Raw genomic sequence first — 26,846 nt, forward strand, 5'->3', positions numbered from 1 at the left:
TTATTTATTTATTTATTTATTTATTTATTTATTTATTTATACACTTAAATCCAATGACCCCTGAAAACAAAATTCAATTCCAAGAGAATGAAATGCCCCCAAAAAGTAACATTTAATAATTTAGTTGCAAGTGAATTTTAAGACGCAAAAAGAAATATAAAAAGGGCATAAAAACAAACCGCAATGCAGGAACTAAAAATTTCTAGACAAAAACTCTGAAACTAAATTAAGATTGGAGGAAAATATATATTCATGCACACTGTAAAAAGGCTGCAGACATCTTCACAGGTTTGGCTTGCTCCAGCGCCCCCACGCTGCCCCTTTTCATTCTACTGCCCCCCTTAAAAATGAAATCGCCCCCTGGGGGGCATTATCGCCCACGTTAAGAACCACTGCTATAGATGATATATTATTTACTGATGGTACACAATGCCAACAAAATTTTAAAAATATATAAATGTTTTTAAATAGTGTGGGAAACCTAAAACAAAGGAGGAAACTTTTATTATGTTTGGCAGATATATAGGAAATAATTTCATAATTAGATTCAAAAGATAGCTTGGGAAGCATAGACTAAAGAAGAAAGTGAAGGTTCAACTAGGCCCAGGAAAAGATAGATTAGTAAATATAGTAATACTAAAAAAAATGCTGTTTTTCTTTTTATCTTTCTAGTAAAATTGTATAAGGTAAAGGTGAAGGTTCCCCTTGACATCTAGTGCAGTTGTGTCCAACTCTAGGGCGTGGTGCTCATCCCCGTCTCCAAGCTGTAGAGCCAGCGTTTGTCCATAGACAGTTTCCGTGGTCATGTGGCCAGCGTGACTAGACACAGAACACCATTACCTTCCCACCGTGGTGGTACCTATTTATCTACTCGCATTTACATGCTTTCAAACTACTAGGTTGGCAGGAGCTGGGACAAGCGACGGGAGCTCACTGTGTTGTATGGATTCGATCTTATGACTGCTGGTCTTCTGACCTTGCAGCACAGAGGCTGCACTATTTAAAAATTGTGTAAGTTTATGTAAATGTACTATCTCACTCTCTGGAATTTTACCCTTTCCCTAACCATACCTACCCCCTCTAACCCTAAATCCCCTTTCCCATAATCCTATCCCCATTGAAAAGAATAAAAATTAGATTTTAAAAAAACTTTCACATTGGGTATTTCTCTTACTTAGAAATTGCTTCCTCTGCCTTTTTTTGCCAGTTAGCTCTCAAATCCCATAAAACTTAAGTACACTTTACAAAGCAACAGTTCCTAGATGTCTAAAAATTGTTGGATTACGGCATCCAAAAGGTCAGCCAGTTGGTTTTTTGTAATCAAGAAACATGCAAAAAACCAAGGCAAAAGATCCCGTGTACTGAGCTATCTTCAATGGGAAATGCATGGGTGCCCGTTTTCTAGAAAGGAGGAGTGATTGCTACATATATGCAGCGTAACACTTTTAACATGCATACATTACTTTTAAAGCATTACTTTTAAAGCATTAAAGATTTTTTTCTTCCATCTGATGGAGGAGCTAACAAAAGAATGCATTAATTTTAATGCACTGTTTCCAAGGTCCACTTTGAATATTACTCAGAAATATACTGGGAGTCAATGCACTTATGCTTCTATGCTCTCATCTTTGCTGTTAATTAAGTGAAAACAAAGTGGCTTGCCTGAAACAAGCTTGTTGGGCCCAAAACTGAACCGAAACATGAACATTAATGATTGCATTACCTCTATGTTTTTGTACCAAAGTCCAAGCTTATATTTCACACACTGTAATCAAACTACCCCAATAAAATTTTCTCTTTTATCATGAGATACTGTAGTATGTATTTGGAATAATTTATAAGCTGAATATGAAACAGGATCTCTAAATGATTTTGAGTACATTACTGAAAATTAATTAATTAATTAATTGTCATATGTAGTCCACCTTTCTCCCAATGAGGGGATTCACAATAATTTCAAAATGATAGGATTAATTACAGAAGAATTGGTCCACATAGTCCCTCCAAGATAAAATTCCTTCATATCAGCCAGAAAGTTCCATCACTGCAATGTCATGTAGACAGAACAAGAAATATATTAATAGCTGTTTTGTTTGAAACAGATGCAGCCAAAGAGGATAAATGTATTTCTCACTTCTACCTTCATATTTTTCCTATCAGAGATAGGGTATCAAAAGTAACAAGAAATCAAAAGCAAGGGTAGCCATGCAAGCCTAAAATTAAAATCCATGCTATGCAAATACCTTTATGAAGCCAACCAGAAAGACGGAAAAAATCTATGATGGCTTTCAAAATCAAAATCTTTTCTGATGGCTTTAATATCAAATTCCCCTGCTTCTTTTAGTAAAACTAAACTTAAATACGGGACTGGTGATTTTAAAAAGCTTGTACAATTTTTTTGAGAAATCCAAGAATACAAGATGGATTTGCTCCACCTGTTTCTGTTCCAGTACAGGTCATCCATCAAGATGACCAAGGCAGTTCCAGTGCAAAACCCAGACAACATACCAAACCAAAATACAGTGGTGCCTTGCTTAATGGGCGTTCCGTTTAGCGACGAAACCGCATAGCGATTAACTTTTTGCGATTGCAAACGCGATCGCATTGCAATGTTTCCTATGGGGTTTTTTCGCTTTGTGATGATCGGTTCCCTGTTTTGTTTACCGATCATCGCAAAGCGATGATTTTTTAACAGCTGATCGGCGGTTCCAAAATGGCCACCGGGTTAAAAAAAAAAAGGCCGCCCGCTGTGTTTTTGCGCGGATTCCTCGCTTTAGGGGCAGTGAAAATGGCCACCGTATGGGGGATCTTCACTTTAAGGTCAGTTTTTGCCCATAGGAACACATTAAACAGGTTTTAATGCGTTTCTATGGGCTTTTTAAAATCACATAGCGACAAATTTGCTTAGCAGCGATTTTTACTGCACGGATTTACGTCACTATGCGAGGCACCACTGTAGTGCAGTTCTCCTGAGAAACTTTGCTCTATAAGGAAAAAATTGTGACTGGGCAATAGTTTCTAAAAAATATCTGGACCCAAAGGTTCAATTGAATATTCTGCATTTTCAGAGCACCACCTGCCTTGATCTCTTCAGTCTACCTTGTCTGTCATTGCTTAACTCTCAGTAGCTTTCAAGAATATTTATTTCATGATTTGAACTACATGCTTTCTAACTGTACTTCTTCTTATAGCTGAAGCTCTGAGATGTACCACAGAAACAACTGGGCTCAACAGAACAGGAAAGGGCACTTGGGAATGATTGTGTCAGCAGCCTTATCTCACGATGCTACAATGAAAACAAGTTCTCACAGGTGTAACAGCCTGTCATTGGTTTAACTTTTTAATTTTTAATCGTTATTGCATTTAAAAAAAATTATAGAGATAAGTAAATAATTATCATAATATTAGCACATAACCAAAATAACTTTCTATTATCTCTTTCACAAAACAGTAAATCTTTAACATTTTTACTTCCTTATTTTCCACCAAACATTTATTTTCTTTGCAATCTTAATAATACCTTTCTTAATCCTTATTTTATATCTATACAGTATTAACAATCTGCTTTACTTTGTTTTTACTTCTGTTGAGAGCAGTTCTGCTTCTAATTTAAGCCTAAGTCACTTGGTACAGGTTTGGAATCTTTCTTCCAGTTCTACTTAAGTTAATTATTTACTTTCCCCCTTCGGGATTCGTGCTCTGTTCTACTCTTTCCTTTCAATGGGTCTTTTAGTTTGTCCATTAATACTGTCTTACATCTCCAACATGTATCTTTCTCATTTTTCTTCACCTTTGCCAAATTTCTCTGGTGTCATATACCATCTATATAATATTTTCATATAATTTTATTTCAAATCTGTACTTATTAAGAAAACTCATCATTCCTTGCTCTAAACCAGTGATGGCGAACCTACAGCATGTGGCATAAGTTGCCATAGAGAATTCCTTACCCGTCCTTCGATCCCAGATTTTGGCACTCCCCTCTGTTGGTGCAGTGGTCCAGCAGAGGGGTGCAACGGCAACCATTACCAGTCTAGCCCAATGGGGGATTAGAGGACCAGGAAGTATTTCTTTGTTAATATCGCCCTTAGGGAAAAAAAAACACAAGGCTTTAACCCTTGTAGTGCAGGAGAAGTTTTTTTCTAAACTAAAACATCAGCATTTGGGTTTTAATTGCAGTATTGGTACTTAGAAATAAATAAGTTGATTTTGTGTTGCAGTTTGGGCACTCAGGCTCAAAAAGGTTCACCATCACTGCTCTAACCCAACCCTCTGTTTGAATTGTTCTACCTAATTCCTGCATCCATTTTATCATTGTTTTTAAAAAATTACTTCCTGATCCATATTTCTTTCCAATAATAGTTCATACTACTTTGAGATTTGGTGGTTTTCTCTTCCCCATATTATCTTGTCTAGGTCCGTAGGTTCTTTAACTAATCCTATTAATTTATCATCCATTTTCATTCTTTCTGATAGCTGTCTGTGTGGAAAGCACTGGCATATTATTCCTACTTGATTTGTTTCTTGCCTTGTTCTTAATCTTAGTTGTCCATCATCTTCCTCTATGAGTAGATCTTCATATGTTAACCATTTATCATTCTTTATGTCAATTTCCTTTGAGAGAGCTTCACGGGGGGACATCCACATTGGAATCCCACAATAAAATTTCCCTTTATATTTTCCCCATACTCTTATTAATGCTTTTCTTATTATATTATTATCAAAAGCTTTGTTCACTTTCTTTTTTCCATACCATAAGTATGTGCGAAGTCCGTATTTTAAATCTTTGCTTTCTAGTATTAATATTTTTTTCATCCTCCAGTCTTATCCACTCTCTTAACCATTGTAGTGCTGGCACCTCATAATAGAATTGGAGGTTTGGGAGACCCCATGCTCCTCTCTTCTTGTCGTCTTGCAAGTATTTCAATTTTATTCTTGGTTTTCTCCCATGCCAAATAAAATTTGAGAGTTGTTTTCTCCACAAATGAAATGGTTTGTTATTTATTATTATCAGGATATTCTGAAATAGGAATACGAATATCGGTAATGCCATCATTTTGATAATTGCTATTCTGCCCATCAATGAGATTTTTAAATGTTTCCTTCTCTCTAAATTTTTCTTAATTTCTTTCCCTTTCTTCTTATAATTTTCTTCAAATAAGTCCTTTGTCTTCTTAGTTATTGTTATACCCAGGTATCTTACTTTATTCACTACTTTATAACCTGTCTTAATTTCTAATTCTTTCTCTTCTTTTCCTGTCATAATTTTTGTCAGTATATTAGTTTTTCCTTCATTTATAATTACATCTGCTCGTTCTCCAAAGTCATCGATTATTTCTTTAAGTTTCATAATACTACATGATTGGTTTTCCAGAAAGATCACCATATCATCCATGAAGGCTCTTCCTTTAAAGCGTTGCCCTCAATTTTTAAGCCATTAATTTGTTTCTTATTTTCCTTAGTAGGAAACGTTGTTATGAACAACGGGTGAGAGTGGACATCCTTTAGAAATCTAAAGAGGTGAGAGTGGCGTGTTCCTTTAGAAGTATGACATTGATTAGCTTTCTCTCTGTTTACTATTACTCTTGCATTTTGTTTGCTATATACAGTATGCTTTTTATCCATTTTTTAAAAATTATCTCCTAACTCTATTGTTTCTAGAATTTCAAACATAAATTCCCAATTAATATTATAGAATGCTTTTTCCGCATCTAGAAAAAACATTCCTAACTTCTTCTCCGGATGTTGTTCATAGAATTCGAAGACGTCTATTACTAATCTTACATTTTGAGTCATATGTCTTTGTGGTAAGAATCCTGTTTGATCTTCCACAATCCATTCCTTTAATACCCTCTTGAATCTCTCTGCTAATATCTGAGCAAATATTTTGTAATCTACAATTAACAGTGATATAGGTCTATAATTTTTTGGATCCTTTGGATCTCTATTTTCTTTGGGGATAATTATGATGTCTTCAGACAAATGCTGGCTCTACGGCTTAGAGACAGGGATAAGCACTGCGCCCTAGTGTCGGACATGACTGGACTAAATGTCAAGGGATAACTTTACCTTTACTTAGGGAGGAGTCAGTTCCTCTGGTAATTTTTTATAATATAGTGTGGAAAAGCCATCTGGGCCTGGGGTTGTTCCCTGTTTTAGTTTTTTTTTATTGCCTCTTGTACAGTATTTCCATTGTCGATATTGGTGCATTTAATCTAATTCCCTGGTAATCATTTAGGTAGGTCTTGACTGTTTAAGTATATTTGATTTTCTTCTTGTTTCCTTAAATTCTTTTCTTTAAAAAGTTCCTCATAGTATCCCTTATAATCTTCAGGTCGGAAAATATTTCCTCTACCTTTCTGATTTCTCTTATTATATTTTGTTCTCTTTTTTCCCGTACTGTACTTGGTAAGCTAACCATTTACTTGGCTTATTTCCTTTTTCATAAAATTTTTGTTTAGTACAGTTTATTTTTTTTCTTTATCTCTCCTAGCATGAGTTCCGACCGCTGATTCTGTATTATATCTTTTAAAATTTCTTTTTTCCTGGAATTTCTGATAATCTCTAGTTCTTTCTCCCTATTTTTTTTTTTAGTTTTTCTTGCCTTTGTTTTCTCTTTTTAATTACTTCCCAGCTTTTTTTTCATTATTAATCCACGTAGGACTGATTTTCCTGCCTCCCGAACTGTTTTCATTTTTGTCTCCTTGTTCATATTTTTTTAAAAAAGTATTCTTTTGCATTGGATTAAACTGATTGGGTATATCCACTTCAATCTGGCTTCAGGCCTGGATATGGGCCAGACATTATTATTATTTATTTGATCTGTATATTGTCCATTTGGCTACTAAGGCCACCCTGGGTGGTTTTGGTCATCTCAGTGGATCACCTATACCAAGAGCTAGACAAGGAAGCACTTCATGCTGGCTCTGCTGGCTAGTCTTTCAGTGTCAACAATCATGGTATCTTCTTGAGCTGGCTCTCAAGAATAGGACTTGGAAGCACTATTTTTCAGTGACTTCAGCCTTTCTTGGAGTAAGAAACTCAGATGATGTTTCTGGACTATGTGCCTCCCACCCCCAGTTCTATCTTGACTTTGGACATACATAAGAAACTACTGGAAGATGTTATGTGCTGTCATGTTGCCTCTGACTTAAAAGTCAGCTTTCTTATGCTCAAAGTAGAATAGCCTTAGTTTTGACATTTTTGCCTCCACAAATAGTTCAGATTTGATTTGATCTAGGACCCACTTGTTTGCCTTTCTGGCAGTCAGAGCTATCCACAAATCTCTCCTCCAGCCCCATATTTCAAACAAATCAATTTTATTTCCTATCAGCTTTCTTTACTGTCCAGCTTTTACACCTGTACATAGTGATCAGAAATACAATACTGTAGATGATCTTGGTCGCCAGTGACACATCCTTATACTAAATGATGTACTCTAATTCTTTCATTGCTGCCCTTCTGAGTCTCAGTTTTCTTCTGATTTTTTTGGCTGCAGCCTCCATTTGGATTGATGAGTAAACCAAGGTATACAAAAACTTTCATTATTTCAATTTCTTCATTGTCAACATTAAAATTGTTTATCTCTACATATGATTTCTGTCTTCTTAATGTTCAACTGCAGTCCTACTTTGGCACTTTCTTCCTGTACTTTCACTAAATGTTGTTTCAAGCCATTGCTGCTTTCTGCCAGTATCATCTGCATATCTTAAATTATTGCTGTTTCTTCCACCAATTTTCACTTCTTCATCTGAATCTTTGTTATGTCTACTGATTGAACAGATAAGGGGATAACTGCCCAGCATTTATGGATTCTCTGTCACTAAGTATGCTGATGACATCAAAGCTCTTTTAATTCAAAATTTATGTCTGTTGTTAGTAATTGATTAAATGAAAATAAACAAGTTGAAACTTAATCTTGACAAGACAAAGACAGTCAAAAGGTAGGTCAGATATAGAGATTCAAGCTATGATGAACAGAGTTTACACACCAGCTGAAAACTCCATTTGGATGAACTCCTGAACAGCCCTGAGTGTGTACCGCAGATGCCGACACAACATTCTGAAGATGACTGATCTTAGGCACCTCTTATTTAGACTGAGTACTGTAAACCAGTGGTCTCCAACCTTGGGCCTCCAGATGTTCTTGAACTACAACTCCCAGAAGCCTTCACCATCACCTCTGCTGGCCAGGATTTCTGGGAGTTGAAGTCCAAGAACATCTGGAGGCCCAAGGTTGGGGACCAGTGCTGTAAGGCACTCTATATGGGGGCTGCCTTTGAAAAGTGTTTAGAAACTTAAGCTGATCTAAAAATCAGCAAACAGATTGTTGACCAAGACTTGTTATAAAGAATATACAACTCCCCCATTACAGTAGCTTCACTGGCTGCTGGTCTCTTTCTGGGCTCAATTCAAAGTTCTAGTTGTTACCTACGAAGCTACATATTACTTTATGGGCTGCTTTTAATTAAATTAACTTTTAATTCAGATATGCATTGCTTGTTTTTTATTATCTTTTTAAAAATTGTTCTGCCTTTAGCAACTTGTATTCATCACCTTTAGTCCCATTCATTAGGAAAAAAGTAAAGTAGCAAATAAATACATAAATAAATTAAAATAATCTCCAAGAGTACCATATTTTTCCATGTATAAGACTATACTTTTGTCTAAAATCTTTAGACAAAAAATTGAGGGTCGTCTCATACACGGAAGTAAGCTGAGGAGAGAACAGAAACAAGTGGAGGGGAAAGCAGGGATCAAAGTGATCCTGCAGAGATTTGATCCCTTCCCCCCTACATTTGCTAAGCCCCACTTAGATTTTTTAATTTTGGGTTAGAAAAGTGGGGGGTGTCTTATACATGAGGGCATCTTATACATGGAAAAATACAATATTAAAGAATCCCTAACTATCACCCTGTGTAGGATAATTACTACTTAAACTTCATCACAAAGTGTTGTAATAATTACAACAGGACCACAAAACACCTACAAAACCTTATCCTAATTCAAGGCTTCCGCCCTTCAAAAATATATGAAGGTAGCTTTGCCATTAGAATGCAGCAAAATATCCTTCTAAAGAAAAATTCCTTCAGAGCTACTATCCCCAAGCAATCAGACTTGCAAATGAAGCCCATTGTCTGTCTCCCAATGAACAATCACAAAAGAGAGCTAATTTGGAACATGCAGAACAAAGGTAACCTTATAGCAGGATAAGCACCCAGCTTTTACCTCTTAAGGGAGCTATGCTTCTGATGAGGAGCTAAATAAAACATATAATTTAACCCTCAGTCCAAAAGGCCATGCCTAGAAGTATGCCCTGTCAAATGAAATGGATTGGCGACATACTGAGAAAACTCCATGACTGTCACAGCATCTATGAATTCCTGAGTTGGCTCTCCTAAGGCACTGCCACTATGAATACTGAAATCCTTTAGGACTACAATAAAGTACTGTATAGGGTTTTCCAACACCATACTACAGACGATTTCACTCAACTCTGGCAAGGATCTGATGAACTGTAGTGTAAACCAAAAGAATCCCTGATCCTTGCACCTAGCAAAACACCAAATCTCCAATACTCAAAAGTCACCATCTGAATGACCTGAACTCCTAGTAAGTGGGAATAACTTCTTACAGATGGCAGCAGTAAAGTACATCTGGAAATAACCTGTTATGGGTGTTTTTTCTGTATGATTGGCTTTGGAGAGTTTTTGTTTGTTTGTTTGTTTAAAATCTCGTTAGGAATTTTTATTGGAGAGCCAAAAATTAAAACATATAAGCAGAATTATTTATTACAGTCAGTAGCATTATATATTTTATACTGATTTGAGATGAAGCAGCAGAGCTTTCAGTACAGGCAGATAAAAATAAAAGGAGCAAAAAGTCTAAATTCTATCCTCAGGCAAACATTCACAGAAGCCAATACAGAAATGAAAATTAAAATAGCAAGACATTTTATTACTAACAGGAATAGTTTGCCTTATTTTATTATCAGCATTTCAGAGTAAAGAACAAGATAATTTACTTATCTTCAAAACAAAGTGCCTGCCTCTAAATTCCACCTAAATCTGAAAAAATTGTTTCAGCCCTAGATCAGTGTCTGGTGTCAGTAATGGACTGGATGAGGGGGAATAAACTGAACCTTAGTCCAGACAAGACAGAGGTGCTCCTGGTCAGTCAAAAAGCAGATCAAGGATCAGGGTTGTAGTCTGTGCTGGATGAGGTTACACTCCTTCTGAAAACAAAGGTGCACAGCTTGGGGGTGCTCCTAAATTTGTCTCTGAACTTGGATGTCCAGTCTTTTGGTGGTGGCCAGGTATGCATTTGCACAGTTAAAACTAGCGTGTCAGCTGCGTCCATTTCTAGAGAGGTCCGATCTGGCCATGGTGACATATGCCTCAGTTACATCCTTGCTGGATTACTGTAAAGACACTCTATGTGGGGCTACCTTTGGAAAGTGTCAGCAAACATCAGCAGATACAAAACACTGGTCAGATTGTTAACTGAGGTTGGTTACAGAGATCACATAAACTTCATTAGAGCAGCTCCACTGGCAACTGATCCATTTCCGGACACAAATCAAAGTGTGTATTTTAACCTATAAAGCCCTAAACAGCTTGGGTCCAAGAAATCTCAAGGACCGTGCCTCCCTTTATAAGCTCACCCAAGTGCTAAGATCAGCAGCTTTTCTCTCTGTCCCACCACCTTCATAGGTTCATTTGATGGGGACATGAAAGACAACCTTTTCTGTTACTGCTTCCACACTGGAACTCCCTTCAACAGGACACTAAGCTGGCCCCATCTTTGCTGTCCTTCCTCAAGCTGACAAAGATAGGCTTCAGGCAGGCTTTCCCTTAGTGACTGGCTGTCCGAGAGGGTTTTAAATGGATTATTGTGCTTTGTTGCTTTTAACTGTGCTTTTAGTATTGATTTTATTTACCATTTTTAACATGTTTATTTAATTCTTTTTAAATAGTTGTACACTTGATGTTTTTAGCTTTTAAATATTGTCTTTCTAATAATGTAAGACGTCTTGGGTCCTTTTTAAGGAGAAAGGCAGGGTAAAAATATTTTAACCTAAGGACTGCAGAGGGTCGTGAATTACACCCGTCAAGGTCCAGTCTGATGGTCGAGAGACATACAGTGGGGTCTCGACTTATGAACGGCTCGACATACGAACGTTTCAACTTACGAACTGCTCTCATAGCAATATATGGACTCGACTTACGAACTTAGATTTGAGTTACAAACTCTTTTTTTTCCTTTTTTTTAAAGCTAAGTCATCTTAGGTTAAAAGAAAAAAAAGAAAAAAATATCCCCCTCTAGTGGCAGAAGGCGGAATAGCAGCTTCCCATTAGTTTCTATGGACAAAAAGAGCAGATACGGATTAAATGGTTTTCAATGCATTCCTATGGGAAATGCAGATTCAACTTAAGAACTTTTCGACCTGAGAACTGCCTTCCAATACGGATTAAGTTCGTAAGTCGAGACCCCACTGTACAGAAGATTTCACAAAGCAATCCCCAAACAATAGCATCCAAAAACAACAGTTGCTTCCTGCACTGATATCGCACAGGAGCCAAACATATATGGGGCCGTGGTTATTAGTCATTGCTTCCAGCTGCACTCCCTGGCTGATTCCCTTCAACACTTACAGCCTGGTCTCAGCTAAGCCCTCAACTAAACCACCACACAGAGCTATGGATCATTTTGTGCCTCCCAACCCCTGTCACGAAGGCACAATGGGGAACAGAACTCCTAACTTCTGGCTAAACCACTGAACTATCTCTGTGAGGGTTTGTGCTGTGAGTCAGGCTGCTTCTCCTCCTCTTGGGGTCCCATGTCTTCAGATACAGGCACAGACTCCAGTTGCAATGTTTTAACATTTATTTTAAGAACATCAATAAAACTGTTTATATCAATTTGAACATCATATTTCTCCTTTTCTTCCAATGGGGATGAAAAGGGTTCCCATTCTTCTTTAAGAAATGGATTCCTGCAATTAAGTGTCCAAGGTCCTGGTTATTCTGCTGACAAGCCAGTCTTTTACTGTCGTCCCTGTCAAAAGAGGCAACAGGGGCATGGATGCATCTCCCAGGTATTATTCCAACTGGGTTCTTTCCCCGAGTTCCATGAACTCCCAGGTTCCCAAGGCCCTTGTCTCCTCCTCATTCTGCCTTTTCTCTCCTTTCTTGTTCTGCTCTCTCCTTCTCTTCCCTCAGTCTCCATCTCCACTCCCGGGTTTCAGTCTCTCCCCAGTATGATGGTTTCAGAGGAATGACAACTTTCGACCTATGGTCAGCTTCATCTCTCGGCACCATTAATGTCTCCCACCTATGGGTCCACCGATTTTATAACCAGAACCATTCCCACCCCGGTGGTAGGTTTTTCTCCCTTCTCTCTCTCGCTTTCTACCCCCTCTACTACTGTTACTTCCCTCTCACTTGTCCTTTCCCCCCTTTCCTCCTCCTTTGATTGGTCCCTCTTTTCACCTTTTCTGAATGCTCCTTCAACTCTCCCGTCCCCCTCAGACCCCCAACCGCTCTTCCTTCTTGGGCCCCGCTTGAGGGAACCTGTAGAAATAGCCTCTGAGAGAGGTACTATCAATCCTGAGCTTTCCCTCTTTCCCTCCTCCACTGGAATGGACGGTGTTCCGGCGAGAAGTATCTTTATCTCACCTCCTCACACACACTATCCTGTACCCAAATAATCTTTTCTACACATACAACACCTTGTGCATATTATTTCTGTTTTAATTTATATTTTACTTTTCCTCCTTGGTAGCTTATTTTATTTCTGCTTTTCAGCTATTACGAATGTTTGTAAAAATTATTTTGTACTGACTGAATTATTAATTTTGCCCCTTAATTTTATTTTTTGGGATGATCGACAGATGAAAGTAAGAAAACTAAATTGATATGGATGCATGGGAAGGGGCTGTAGAAATGCTCAATTCTGCATTTTCAGCTTTGATATTATGACAGATAAGAGATTATCCATCCAAATTTTTACAGATAACTGGTCGGTCAAAATTACACACTTTCAGATACAGCTGATTACAGTAGGATAGGATAAAGTGTGAAAGAATGAAGGAAAGTATTTCACCTACACACTGAAACCAGCTGGGTTTTAGAATCAAACCAGATGATGGTGCCCTATGATGTCATTACTTGTATCTTAAATTCTGGTGATCAGTTGCAGGCCGATGCTAAACACAAAGACAATCTAAGCACTCATTCAATTGCATGTACACAGTGTTGACATACCAGTTCAAAATGATTTAATATGTCTTCTCTAGCTGAAACTATCAGTTGGTTTGAGGCCCAGAATTTTAGCATCAAGGGAAGAAATCAAGCCTTACCTACACATTATTTGGGGGGGGGGATCCCCACCACCATCATCCAAACTAGCTACTATTTTCACTGCTGTGGAAAATTTGTATGGGCAGGCTGTGCACACATGTTTTCCACGATGGTCCAGGAAGCATGTGGTACAATGGTAGAGTTTCCATTTAAAAAATCATGCAGAGTTAAAAGAATTAACTCCTCCCCAAATATCATGTTGTTATAGCTCAGTGATTCAGGTACTGTATCTAACTGCAGAGCCAGAGATTGGGAGTTGTTCCACACCATGTCTCCTTCACAGGGGCTGGATTCAATGATCCATAGAGTCCCTTCCAGCTCTTTGGTTCCAAGATTATTTATATCTAGCCCTCCATTCTGAACTGCTATTTTATGTGTGCTATGTGGCATCAAGTTGATTCCTATTTAGAGCAACCCAAGCAGGGGTTCTGAGATCTGTGAGATCTCACAGTTTTAGCTGTGGACAGATAATTTACACTGAAAAAACTTTAGAAGATGTTGTTTGCCGCAGATCTTTGAAGAATCAAACTAAAATTCATAGAAGAACTCAGGTTTCCAAAAGGGCAGATTACAGCACACAATGTGCCATTCAAAGAATCACAAAATCCCAGAGGACACACAAATCCTTGGGTGTACCTGAAGCCAGAAACATCACCGTCCAATACAACAATCCAGCTGAGGATCGTATTCTTTACTGCTGTGTGCATGCTGAATGCAGCTTTTAAAGGAAGGTCAAATTCTATAGATCAGCTCCCTATCTGGAAGCAAGTGTTAATATATTCTTCTTCCAATCCTATATCTCCAAAAGTTGGAGGCATCATTTTAATGTTCCTTTCATATCTATAAGCAGCATGCAGCCGGAGCTATCAAGCATGATGTTGGACTATATTCTCATTTTAAGCAGCATCAAAAAAATCTCACAGCCCGCTATCAAAGAGAAAATCAGTTGTTTTAACCAGGAATGCTGGATGTTATAGAAACAGAATTTTGTGACACCTTTAGCCCCATTTACAAGAGAGAAAAATTTCTGGACTGAGACATAACTGCATAAATCAAGCTCTACAAAGCTGTTATTTTGCAGCTATGAATGAGACAAGATAGGCACAAAATAGTGATGTCATAGGTTCCCCATGACATTTAGTCCAGTCGTGTCCGACTCTAGAGCATGCTGCTCATCCCCATTTCCAAACCATAGAGCCCCAGCGTTTGTCCGAAGATGGTTTCCGTGGTCACGTGGCCAGCGCAACTGGACACGGAATGCCATTACCTTCCCACCATGGTGGTACCTATTTATCTACTCGCATTTTTACATGCTTTGGAACTGCTAGGTTGACAGGTACTCGGAATGCCATTACCTTCCCGCCGAGGTGGTATCTATTTATCTACTCGCATTTTTACATGCTTTCGAACTGCTAGGTTGGCAGGAGCTGGGACAAGCGACGGGAGCTCACTGTGTTGCATGATTTGATCTTACGACTGCTGGTCTTGACCTTGCAGCACCAGAAGCTTCTGCAGTTTAACCCACAGCGCCAACAGTGATGTCATACCCATGATTATTTAAAACATAAACCTGAAGCAGGCAAGTCAGTGCATTGCCATTGGCCTTGCATATTTAAGCAGTTTGTGTAAATGAGGACACTGGGTGTGGGACAAAAATGCCAGCTTCCTCTTTCCCCACTTTCCTAACCAAATCATCTTCTAATGTATTGAGTACCACTCCTACTATCTCCAGCCATCTCAGCTTTATTGACAGCTGTGTAGTGCAACCCACCTAGAAGCTGCCAGGTTAGGGAAGACTAATCTGACTTCTTATTCATAGTTACAGATTTGATGAGGCCATTTACAGTATAAATTTTAAGCACTCTTAGAATTAAATAAGCATGAAGAGTATTTTTCATTGACCTATACTTGAAAATATTGGCCAAAACCCTGTTGATAATTTGCACATATGTAAGTTAAATTACATAACTCACCATGGTGAATTGCTGTTAACTAATGAGGCACCAGCCATATTATAAGGTGCATACCTGATTGCAAAATGGGCATGCACCTAATAATGCATCTAGTTCCTTGCAAATTAACAATAATGTATTGCTGTGATATATACACTAGTCAGAATTTTATTATCAAACTATGCCTGTGTAAAAGAAACTGCAAAAATCTTGGCAGCAAATTCCTCCCATTGATAAGGAGCTGCTGTAGTGCTGGGCTCCTTCTCAATTGTACAGTAAGATGTGCACCAAGGAATACAACCAGCAGTTTGCTAGCAAGTTGCAATTTGCAGCCAAGACTTCTGCAGTTTTCCTTACACAAGCATAAATCAGCAGTAAGGTTACGGCCACTTCAACTTACTTAAGCTACCAACAGTGTTATTGGCCACAGTTTTTGAAAGAAAATCAATGTTTTTCATAAATTATTTTCACTAAAAATATTGCTTAACAAAATATTGCCCACAGAATGGAAACACTCAATATACATTCCAATCCAGAAGAAGGGAGATGCCAAGGACTGTGGTGACTATAGAACCCTTGCCTAATTAGTCAGGCATGCTAAGTGATGCTGAAAGTGTTGCAACGTAGGTTTTTACTTTATATGGGGTGAGAAATGCCTGCTGTTCAAACTGGATTTCGAAAAAAAGGAGGCACTCAAAATCATATTGCAATTATTGCAGTGCACCAAAGATTTACAGAAAAAGACCAGTCTATGCTTTACAGACTACAGGAAAAACTTTGACCCCCGGTCCGCAGCCTGGTGCCAGTCTGTTGCCTTGCCGGAACTGGGCTGCAGAGACGGATCTTCACCCCCCCCGGTGGGCATCTCGCACTTGCGCAGGGGTGTGTTGCACTCATGCAGAGGCATGTTGCGCATGGAGCCCACCCCCTCAACTGATCCACAGTCCCAAAAAGGTTGGGAACCGCTGGTGTAGATCATTAGAAACTATGGAGTGTTGTGGAAATATTGGGTGTGCCTCAGCACTTGACTCTCTTGATGTGTAATCTGTATTGTGAACAAAAAGCTACTGTTAAGGACAGAATATGGAGAGACAGAATAGTTTCCTATAGGCAAAAGTGTCAGACAAGGATGGCTGTTTAATCTATATGTAGAACATGTAACAGGAGAAAGTAAGACTAAATTCAGATGGAGGAGTGAAAATTGGTGGAAGATACACCAATAATTTAAGATATGCAAATGATACCATCTTACTGGCAGAATACAGCAATGACCAGAGAAACCAAAGATAATATTGGGAAAGAATGCAAAGAGACAATTTGTGTGGTAAAAAAGAAAGAAAAATCTAAATGGATGACAGAAGAAACAAAGTTTATTATTTATGTTTTTAATTAAAATATTTCTATCCCACCTTACTCCCCAAAAGGACCTAAGGCAAGAGTAAAAGGTGACAGAAATAGCTGCAGAATTCTGAATGAAGCATCCAGTGGTTGTCACATGGAGAAAAAGAAAATTATTATAACTGCCAGTGCAAAGAAGTAAATGAGAACAGCAAAAGAGAAGATCCAAAAAGTCAAAGGCAATTGTATGCCTAGTTTATGAATGTTGGAAAACCAACAAGGTCTTATGAAGAAGAAAATAAAGGGAAAGTGGAAAAAGTACAAGGGAGGCCTATACAGAAGACATAAAAGGACGACAGATTCCTTTGAAGCAGTATCCTATGATGAAGAATCTACAGTTCTAGAAAGTGAAGTGAAAGCTGCCTCAAGAGCACTGGGAAGAAATAAATGACATGGTGTAGATGGAATATAGTGGTACCTCGACTTACGAACTTAATCTATATTGGAATGGCATTCGTATGTCGAAAAGTTCGCAAGTCAAAGCAAACTTTTCCATAGGAATGCATTGAAAACCATTTAATCTGTACCTGCTGTTTTTCATTCATATGTCGAGGCACTGTTCGTAAGTAGAGGCTTTAGTTCCCATAGGAACTAATGCAAAGCCGGTTAATCCATACTCTACCACTAGGGGGTGAATTTTTTTTTATTTTCTTCTTTTGACCTAAGATGAACTTAGGTCAAAAAAAGGACAGGAAAGGTTTTTCTTTTTCTTTTTCTGGTTCGTAAGTTGCGGCTCCGTTCGCAAGCTGAAGTAACTTTTTGCGAACGGAGCTGTTTGTAACTCAGATTGTTCGCAAGTGGAGGCATTCGTAAGTCGAGGTGCCACTGCAGAATTATTTCAAGCCATAGAGAATTTCCTCAAAATCCTAACAAGAACATTCCAGCAAATATAGAAAACAAAACAATGTCCCACAGGTTGGAAACATTCAATATACATTCAAATGCCCAAGGAAGAAGATGCCAAGGACTCCTGTAACAATAGGACCATTGCTCTAATTCCCCATGCAAGTAAAGTGATGCTCAAGATGTTGCAACAAAGGAAACTTTATATGGCGCGGGAAATGCCCACTGTTAAGGCTGGATTCAGAAAAGGAAGAAGCACTAGAGATTCTACCGCAAATATCCTCTGGCTATTGAAGCACACCAAAGAATTTCAGAAAAAATATCAGTCTGTGTTTTATAGACTACAGCAAAGTCTTTAACTTTGTGGATCAAGTTATGAATAGTTCTAAAAGAAATGAGTGTGCCTCTGCACTTGATTGTCCTAATGTATCACTTGTATTGTGGACAAGAGGCTACTGTTAGAAAGAAATAATTGTTTCCCATAGGCAAAAGTGTCAGACAAAGGTGCACATTATCTCCCAATCTGTTCAATCTACATGCAGAACATATCATACAGAACTAGATTAAGGAGGAGGAGGAGTAAACATTGATGGAACATCAGTAATTTAAAATATACGGATGACATCATCATACTGGCAGAAAGCAGCAGTGACCTGAAACGACTTTTAGTGAAAGTGAAAAAAGAAAGTGCCAAAGCAGGACAGCAGTTTGATATTAAGAAGACTATATGACTACAGAACTACATAATTGTAACATTGAGAATGAAGAAACTGAAATATACCTTGTACAGTGGTGCCTCGCATTACGACGTTAATTCGTTCCAGTGAAATTGCTGTAGAATGAAAACGTCGTAAAGCGATTTTAAAAAGCCCATAGAAACACATTAAAACCCGGTTAATGTGTTCCTATGGGCTGGAAACTCACTGTCCAGCGAAGATCCTCCATAGGGCGGCCATTTTCGCTGCCTGTGCAGCGAGGAATCCGTCCCAGAAAACAGCGGGCAGCCACTTTGTTTACCCGGCAGCCATTTTGAAATCGCCGACCAGCTGTTAAAAATCATCGCTTTGCAAGAATCGGTTCCTGAAGCAGGGAACCGATCACTGCAAAGCGAAATTCCCCCATAGGGAATTTCAAAAACATCAATGTCAACCAGTTTTGTCGTAAAACGGAGCGCCCGCCTTGCGGGGCACCACTGTATACCTTAGTTCAACCATCAATCCAAATGAAGACTGGAGGGAAGAAATCAGAAGAAGATTAAGACTTGAAAGGGCAGCAATGAAGGTCATTGATCATCAATGATCATCAAGTATCAGGATGTATCACAGGAGACTAAGATAATCCATACTCTTGAATTTCCAGTCACCATATATCAGTGTGAAAGCTGGACAGCGAAGCAAGTTGACAGGAAAGAAATTGATTCGCTTTAAATATGGTGCTGGAGGACAGCTTTGTGGATACCCCAGACCACAAGAAAGACAAACAAATGGGTCCTAGATCGAAGTAGGCCTGAACTATTTCTAGAGGCAAAAACATTGAAACTAAGGCTGTTCTACTTTGAGCAAAAGAAAGTAGGGTTCTCTGGAAAAGATATTAATGCTGGGAATGATAGAAGGCAGTAGGAAATTAGGAAGACCAAACATAAGATGGAATGACTCCCTGAAGGAAGCACAAACTTGAGTCTACAAGAACTGAGCAGAGCTGTCGAGGACAGGACAGTTTGGAGGTCTCTCATCTATAAGCTTAAAAGACAGACATGCTTATAAAGTTCTTATACATCTTGATAATATAGTACTGCTATCGCTTACTATTATACTAGTGACTAATGACAAAGATGGGAAAACACTGGAAGGACACTTGCAGACCTGCACTTCCAGGTCAAGACAGGGAGCCATATGTGAAAGAAGCATGACACAAATAACACAGTTCCTGTCTCAACAGCATGCCATTAGCTAACCAAAAGAAAAAAGGAAAGCCAAATTATACCATCAACAACCCTGCAGAACTAAAATTCACTTATAACAAAACTTACAATTCACATCTATTTGAATTAAACACCTTTAAAACCGTTTATTACAATATGCTCATTTTCTTAGATCTCTTGCTGAAAGATCTAAATGTCTTCCTATGATAGTTTAGGCCAAAACCCAACACAGAATTCACATGACTTAAGCCCAGCTCTTGATTGATTGTGGCCTCTGTGATTCCCTTGAGATCAAGCAGCTTCAACCTTGTTAAACCTTTAACAGCATAGAACACTGGGCTATAACTAAAAGGGGGGGAGATTGGCTTAGAAACAGATGATGAATGGTTTTCATAACTAAAAAGCTTCAGTCTGCAATTGAAATATTTATTTCTAATATTAAAATGCACCTACTACTTCAAATCAACTCCAATGAAAAAACCAAACAATTTTTCCAACATACTTTCCCACAGTAGATATTAAGGGTTCTCTGTGATCCACTTAAGCAGTACATTAAGCTACATGTAGCAGACAGCACATCAATGAGAAAGATATTTGATTGTCGCAGCACTTCTCACATTGCTCACAATTTGCATATTAGCTTACGTACTTTGTTTTACATTTGCTCAATGGGGGAAACAGTTTTTGCAAATAAGCTTCATTGCTCAAACACAAAGATCTGCAAGAATGCATGTCTTTGGAAAGCTAATATGATTTCAGCTTTTAATAATGTCCTATGTACAACATATAATTGGACCCATGGGGATGTAGACACACACTTTTATCCCAACGGTCACCTTTTTGCAGTAAAACTGACTGCTTCACCTGTACTGGATTCCAGTTCAGAGCCTCAGTTTTTATTTCACTTTTAAATTCCTCATATTAACATAAGTTGTGCCCTGCTCAACAGTTTCCCATAGTGAACAACCAGATGCCTTTACAAAACTCACAAGTAGAATGTCAGGATATAATAGCTGTTACCTAGTGCTGCTATCCCAATGACATTGAGAGAAATTTAGCATTTTAAAACATCTCAAAGTCCTCAATAGTTTTTCTTGAAATGGTGTACAAATAATAACTCAAATCTAAAGCATACAGTAAGGAATTTTAAGAATAGATTAAATATAACTGATTTGAATTTCTAGAATATTATCCTCAAATGGAATAGTATTTTTCAAAACGGATTTCCATTTGGCACTGGTTCCAAAAATTGAAAGATATCATAGAATCATAAAATTGGAAGGGGCCTATAAGGCTATTGAGTTCAACTCCCTGCTCTCTACCAGTTGGTTGTCTAAATTTCTCTTGAATGCCTCCAGTGTTGCAACACTCACCACCTCTCGAGGTAACTGGTTCCACTGTTGCACTGCTATAACATTTAGGAAGTTTTTCCTGATATTCAACCAAATTCTCTCAGAAGATTTGTCTCTAGAAAATTTTGTGGGTGAGGTGAGGAGAGTATGATCTGCCAAAATGACAACAGAGAATGTTCCATCAAAAAGAAAATGTATAACGTTTTATCAACATTTGGTTCCACGAATCATCCAATAAGTGAACAAAAGGTTTTTGCCCCTACTCACAGGAAATTCCAACATGGCTGGCTGACATTTTACCCTCATCTCACAAGACTGGCCCACTGTCCTTCTCAAGCTCTTTGCATGTAATAAAGTCCCATTCCTAGAGCTTCATGCACTCTTCCAGTCTCTCTCCTCTCATTGAGGTTACCAACACTACACAGAACATCTGAGTTGACAAACCTGAAAGACTACCTTTGCGACATTAACTCACTTCTAGTTATAGGCTATATCTAGCATCTGATTCTGGCAGTCATAATCTATTGTTAGGAAGAGTTTATATATGTTCCGTGAATCCCAGTGGAATTCCTAGCCAGGTGGGTGGATGCTTCATATCATTAGAAAAGAACTCACATCAGTGTGGGTGTGCAAAGGGAGGACAGGACTTTTCCCCAGCAAACAATCTGAGTGCAGTTTTTTTACATGCACATTCAAGAAAGTGAGAGTGGTAGGACTTTCTCACACAGGGGTTACCTTCTTTTAAAACAAGAATAGAATGATTCTCCTACTTCTATGGAGTGACGCATGAGGCTGGAGCACATGACTACATACTACCCCAACATTATTTTGGGGTGACAAAGAATAGTCTTGAATCTATCTACATGAAACATCCTTTTTTTTGAGAAAGCAATTTCTTTACCAAATCTTTAAAATAAATCATCCTTCTCAGTATACAAATGTTACTAAAAGAAGTAAATGTGGTCAACCCCCCCCCCCTTGCTTAGAAAGGGAGAAGAGTGTTTGCCTTCAGTCTTTCCAAGGGGATGGGTAGATTGCAATTCACAGATTTGCAAGGCAGCCAGGCTGAAACCTGGGAGGATGTTTTCTCCTTTCAGCATTTTGTGCATACAAGATCAATAGCCAGAGGCTGTCACCTCCTACACAAAGGGAAACCTGCCTGCCAGCAGCAGTTCTCTCCCACACTTCTGCCCTCCACATAGCCCAGTGCTCAGCTACTACCTATCTTATAAGTCAATCAGTCACTCACTCACTCACCACCTGTGATCTGTGCAGGGCCAAAGCACAAAGCCAGCTGGAACCACAAGACCACGAGGGATAGCCTTGACTGTGAACGCTGAAGCAACCGTGGAGGCTGTTGCTGCTGCTGCTCCTGCTTCTCTAGGAACGGATCCCTGCTGTTCGGGTTCATTCCATGACACATCTTTCATCCGCAAAGGGCATCAGGATTGCAATGGTCTGCAAACAGAATGGGGAGCCTGTTTGATTGAGCACAGGGGTACTTTCCCATGCGTACACACCTCCTTTTAAAAGAAAGCACTCAAAAAGCACTTAGAAAGGAGCGAAGCACTTGGTAACAACCTTCACCTGCCAGCTTGCCGTCGTTGCCCTGGCATCGCTTGTGCGCCCCCTACCGGCAGGTTGAGAAATATCTCATGAATAACCACTCTGGCCTCGCTTCCAGGCAATCTCCTGCCGCTCACTATTTGGGAGGGGGGTTTGTCTCTCCAGACGTGAGCGATGGCCCCTATTCTTCACATGTCACCATTTTTCTAGCCCAGAAAAGCCCTGCGCTTATCGAATCTCGGTCCTTCCCTCAGCCGGTCCTTGCCTCTGGCTGACGTGACACCACGCCACTCGGTTCTTTTGCACCGAGCCTCAACGTGCTTCTCCCACCGCTTCGCTCCCCCCCCCCAACAAATGGCAAAAGTCTCGTGTATGATTTCCGACAACTGAAACACGCCCCTCGCCTTCACCGTAGAGCCGGCCTGGGGGAACCTCTTTAAACCTCTCAGACAGCATTTTTGCTTTTGATGGGGAACGGGGGCGGGGGAGAGAGGGTGGCGAACCCTGGAGAGAAAAAAAAAACCTGCCAAGGACTTCCCTTTCATGTCGCAGCCTTCCCCCCCCCTCCTCCACAACCGTGTGGCAAACGGTCCCACGTTCGCCCGGTTTTCCCGCCCCCTCCTCGCCGCCGCGCCTCCTCCCCCCCTCCCCTCCCGCACCGCTAGCCCCGAAGTCAGCGGCGCAGTGCGCCCCTTACCTGAGGGCTGCCCGCCTGCATGGAGCCACCTTTCTTTTCCCTCGCCAATTTTTCCCGCTGGTTACGCCGCGACCTTTCACTGCCCTTATTATTATTGTTATTATTATTATTATTGTCGCCGCCGCCGCACTCCCGGCGCTCGCTAGCGGAGGAGGAGGAGGGCTGAGAGAGAGGCACGGCGCGCGCCGCAGCTCGCGCTCATCCTACCTGTCTGCGGGGAAGGGGAGGGGATGGAGAAGGGGGGGAAGGCGAACACCCGCGAGGCTGATCCGGCGCCGGCTGCCGCAGCTGCTGCCAATAAGAAGGCTGAGCGCGCACCTGCTTTAGTGCACGAGCCGCCTTCCACGCGGCTCCCGCGAAGGAGCTGCTTCTTCTGAGCTCTGGCAGGCGAGGAGCCGCCGCCGCCACCACGACGTTGCGTTCCCTGGTGGTGGGGAAATGAGCGAGCGGAGAAGGTCTCCTCTCTGCCTGCGAAGCACGCTCTTGGTTTGTCACGAGAAGCCCTGTGTGAATGCTGTGAGAGCGCCATCACCACCGGGAGCCGGGCATGAGAAGGGGGGCGTCTGGCTGTCGTTCCCCACCCCGACACTCACCCTTGAAGTCTAGCAGTTAAAGAGAGAAACGGGGGCTCCCACTGAAGTTTGGCTTTTTCGGTGTGTGTGTCTTTTTTAAAAAAGAGCAAGATGCCATGTTGGAATAAATGCCGGTCTTTTTTTTTTTTTTTTTTACGGTCACGTTGAGCCAACTCGTCCAATTTGACCTCTTTGGGAAGTGGCGGCCATTTTCCAAGAACGCCACTCCAGACGTGGAAGGAGGGAAATTGAATAAGGTGGCATTTCATAACTTGGTTCAATTGCAAAAGGGTTGCAAATAAATCTCCATCTTCAGTTTGCGCGAAAAGGCCGCTAGGAGTGCTGTTTACAGCTTTGCGTGCGAAGTCCAGCTCTTTCTGGCTGTTGTGCATATGTACACTTCCTTATTAAAACACGATAAATGTGTTGATCATAACAAAATGGCTCAGTAAAAAGTCAGTATGACCTGGTAGGCAAACCTGATCATGCTGCTGGGGTGTACACAACACCTTTTTGCTGCCTGAGGCAGATGAACAAGCAGCAATTTCCCACCAACTTCCCATCAAGGTGCAGAGTACCCTAATATACTCTTTATGTACACATGAGGGTAAAATACAGTAATAAATTAAATGTTGCCACTTACTGCTTTGTTATGATATACAAAACCTACTGCTTGGCAGGCCCACTTCACCTTGCCTAATGGTCAGGAAGGACTTATAATTCTTGAGCCTCAGTGTACTTGGGTTTCAAGAAAAGCTCTTTAAGCTGCCTATAAGTGCTCCAATTATTGAAGAAAATATGGGGCAGGGAATTAAAGTCATGATGAGCAATCCTGATTCCTCTACTTACGATTAAAGCATTGCCCTTCATAACTTTTTATAAAGAGTAGCCAATGGAATTGATCTGAAAGATGTGAGGACTGGGAGTCTCCACAAGTTGAAGGTTGAAACCACTAAACTACATATACTGTATAGGTTAGTTTGGGATTAGTACAGTTTTCAAGAAGAAAACTCAGTAATCCGTTGATTCTTGAAAGCCAATGTAAAGCCAGTTCTCTTTTTGGTATTCTCATTTGTTGAATGTTTCCATCATACTTTTCAGATTTGCAATTAAAATGTATGGGTTTTTAATGAGGAAGTAATGTTTTCAGATTAACTTGGCATCTAGAACAAAGGAAATAAAGCACAGTGGTTGGGTAATAGATCATGCCAGTGAAAATATAAGAGCAGCGCGCTTATGTGGACTGAGTGCATGATTGACAGGATGTATGTAAGCTCAGCAGGATCAAAATACAAATTTGCCCTTGAAAACAGCACAGAAATTACAGCAAGCCCAAAATGCAGTGGCTAGACTGATTTCTGGGATTAGTAAATTCAATCGTACATCCTCAGTCTTGGTACACCTTCATTGGCTCCCTGTCAGTTTCTGTGCTCAATTCAAGGTGCTGGTTATGATCTATAAAGCCCTTAATGATTTAGGACATCTCTCCCAGAAATTAGCTACCTGTTTCACCCATTCTTCTCAATCCACAGGGCTAAAAGTGGCTACACAGAGGGAAGCCAGAAAGGCAAATAGTCTTCCCAGGCAAAAATAAAAAACTGCACTTCCCTGTGCATCGTGTAGTCAGAACTTTAAAATTGGTTTTAAACTTGCTAAACCCAATTCAACAACAGTTTTTTCCCCATATATAACTGAATTGTTCAAATTCATATCAAGGTATTCCCTGTCACGTTCCCACCTGTCTCTTGATTGTTTCATCAAACACAGAGCACAAGCTACATGTCTTTCAGCTGCCACCAGTTAATTACATCAACATTATGTACAGTATTATTAATAATAGCAGCCCAGGCCATGTGTCATTTTAAATAGAACCAAATAGAAGTTGTTTATTAATACAGGTGATGAAGGTACAATCAATGTCTTTAACTCTTAACCAAATATCTCACTTCATCCACCCTCAACCACCAAACTCCCCAATTCCAAAATCTCCCTTCTCACCTCCTCTCAAACTCCAATCTCATCTCCCCTTCCTCCTGCAGAGAATTTTATATCTCATGACTCTGCCTCTCGAGCACTCTCATTGGTCCATGCAGATAGCATATGAATATTCATGACCTGGGCAGATGCCACACCCTCCTCATAAATCCCCCAAACCAGCTCTGCAGGGCTAAAAAAAAACCCTTGAATTGGTTTTCAATCTGTGAGATAGGGTTAAAGTGGCAGCAGGGAAGGAGGGAATAAATATCTCCTATATCTGGCCCATATCAGCAGTCCAGCTGCACAGTTTGGGGGCAGCTGAAAAGCTTCTGAACTCTCATAAGGGAAACCCCATGTAGAGCTTACTACAATATAATCCTTAATACAGTAGAGCAACTAAGGCATCTGTCACTATAGCCTAGGCAGATACCTCCAGAACATGCATATCTGATGCTTCACTGAAACTTGAGCATCCAGGCTCAGGGATGAATCCTGAAGTACATCAAAGGTGCTGGCCTGAAGTTTTAGGGTGAGTGTAATATCATCTAGCACAGGCTGAATCCCTTTTACCTGATCTTCCAGTCAACTTAGGAGCACTTCTGCCTTGTCTAAATTGAGCTTCAACTTACTCACCTTCATCCATTCCATTACTGACTCTAGGCAGTGATTTAGAACCAAAAGGGCTTCCTCAGATTTAAGTGGAAAGAAAAGATAGAGTTGGATGCCATCAGCGTATTTGTGGTTCCAAACTCCTATCATTTCCCCCTAGTAGTTTTATGTAGATGTTAAATAGCATAGGGGACAAGACAGAATCCTGCGGGACACCACAGACCAACAGCCAAGGTGTCAACAGGATTCTCTCAATACCATTTTCTGAGTCTGGCCCTTCAAGAGGGACCAAAGCAACTGTAACACAGTGCCATCAATAATCCAGAATTGATGGTACTGCTTCTTGTCCAGTTCTCAGCATGGGTCATACATCAAGTCAACCAAAGCTGTTCGATTGCATACCAAGATTATTTGGATAATCCATTTCATTCAGGAATTTGGAGCTGGGCAGCCATTGCACATTTAAGCTTCACAATTCAAGCAACGTTAGAACCATATAGCTAGGAAAACACACACTAAATTTACAAGCTGTGATCAACAAAGATCATGTTTGTTTATTTCAGTGACTGTTTGCTTGTAATATCAATAGCTTTTGCTA

General features: G+C 40.0%; 1 protein-coding gene across 5 annotated transcripts in view; it reads right to left on the bottom strand.

Annotated features, from left to right (window-relative positions):
* SUSD4 (sushi domain containing 4) overlaps nt 1-23,334 on the bottom strand; it is a 165,172-nt gene extending 141,838 nt beyond the window's left edge. For 2 of the 5 annotated variants that reach the window (XM_078382987.1, XM_078382986.1), the window contains exons 1-2: nt 22,085-22,219; nt 20,849-20,979 (exon numbers count right to left, since the gene is read on the bottom strand). Coding sequence is in view for 2 of the 5 variants with exons in the window: in XM_072990779.2 (XP_072846880.2) it covers nt 22,085-22,250 (166 nt within the window). In the remaining 3 variants the exon portion in view is untranslated. Of the gene's footprint in view, nt 1-20,848; nt 20,980-22,084; nt 22,286-23,090 lie in introns of those variants that run through there. The other 3 variants (XM_072990784.2, XM_072990779.2, XM_020786647.3) reach the window with 3 other exon arrangements.
* Between the last annotated feature and the right edge of the window lie 3,512 nt (nt 23,335-26,846).

This window comes from Pogona vitticeps, chromosome 1 (assembly GCF_051106095.1).
Source record: "Pogona vitticeps strain Pit_001003342236 chromosome 1, PviZW2.1, whole genome shotgun sequence".
In the NCBI taxonomy this organism is placed as follows: Eukaryota; Metazoa; Chordata; class Lepidosauria; order Squamata; family Agamidae; genus Pogona; species Pogona vitticeps.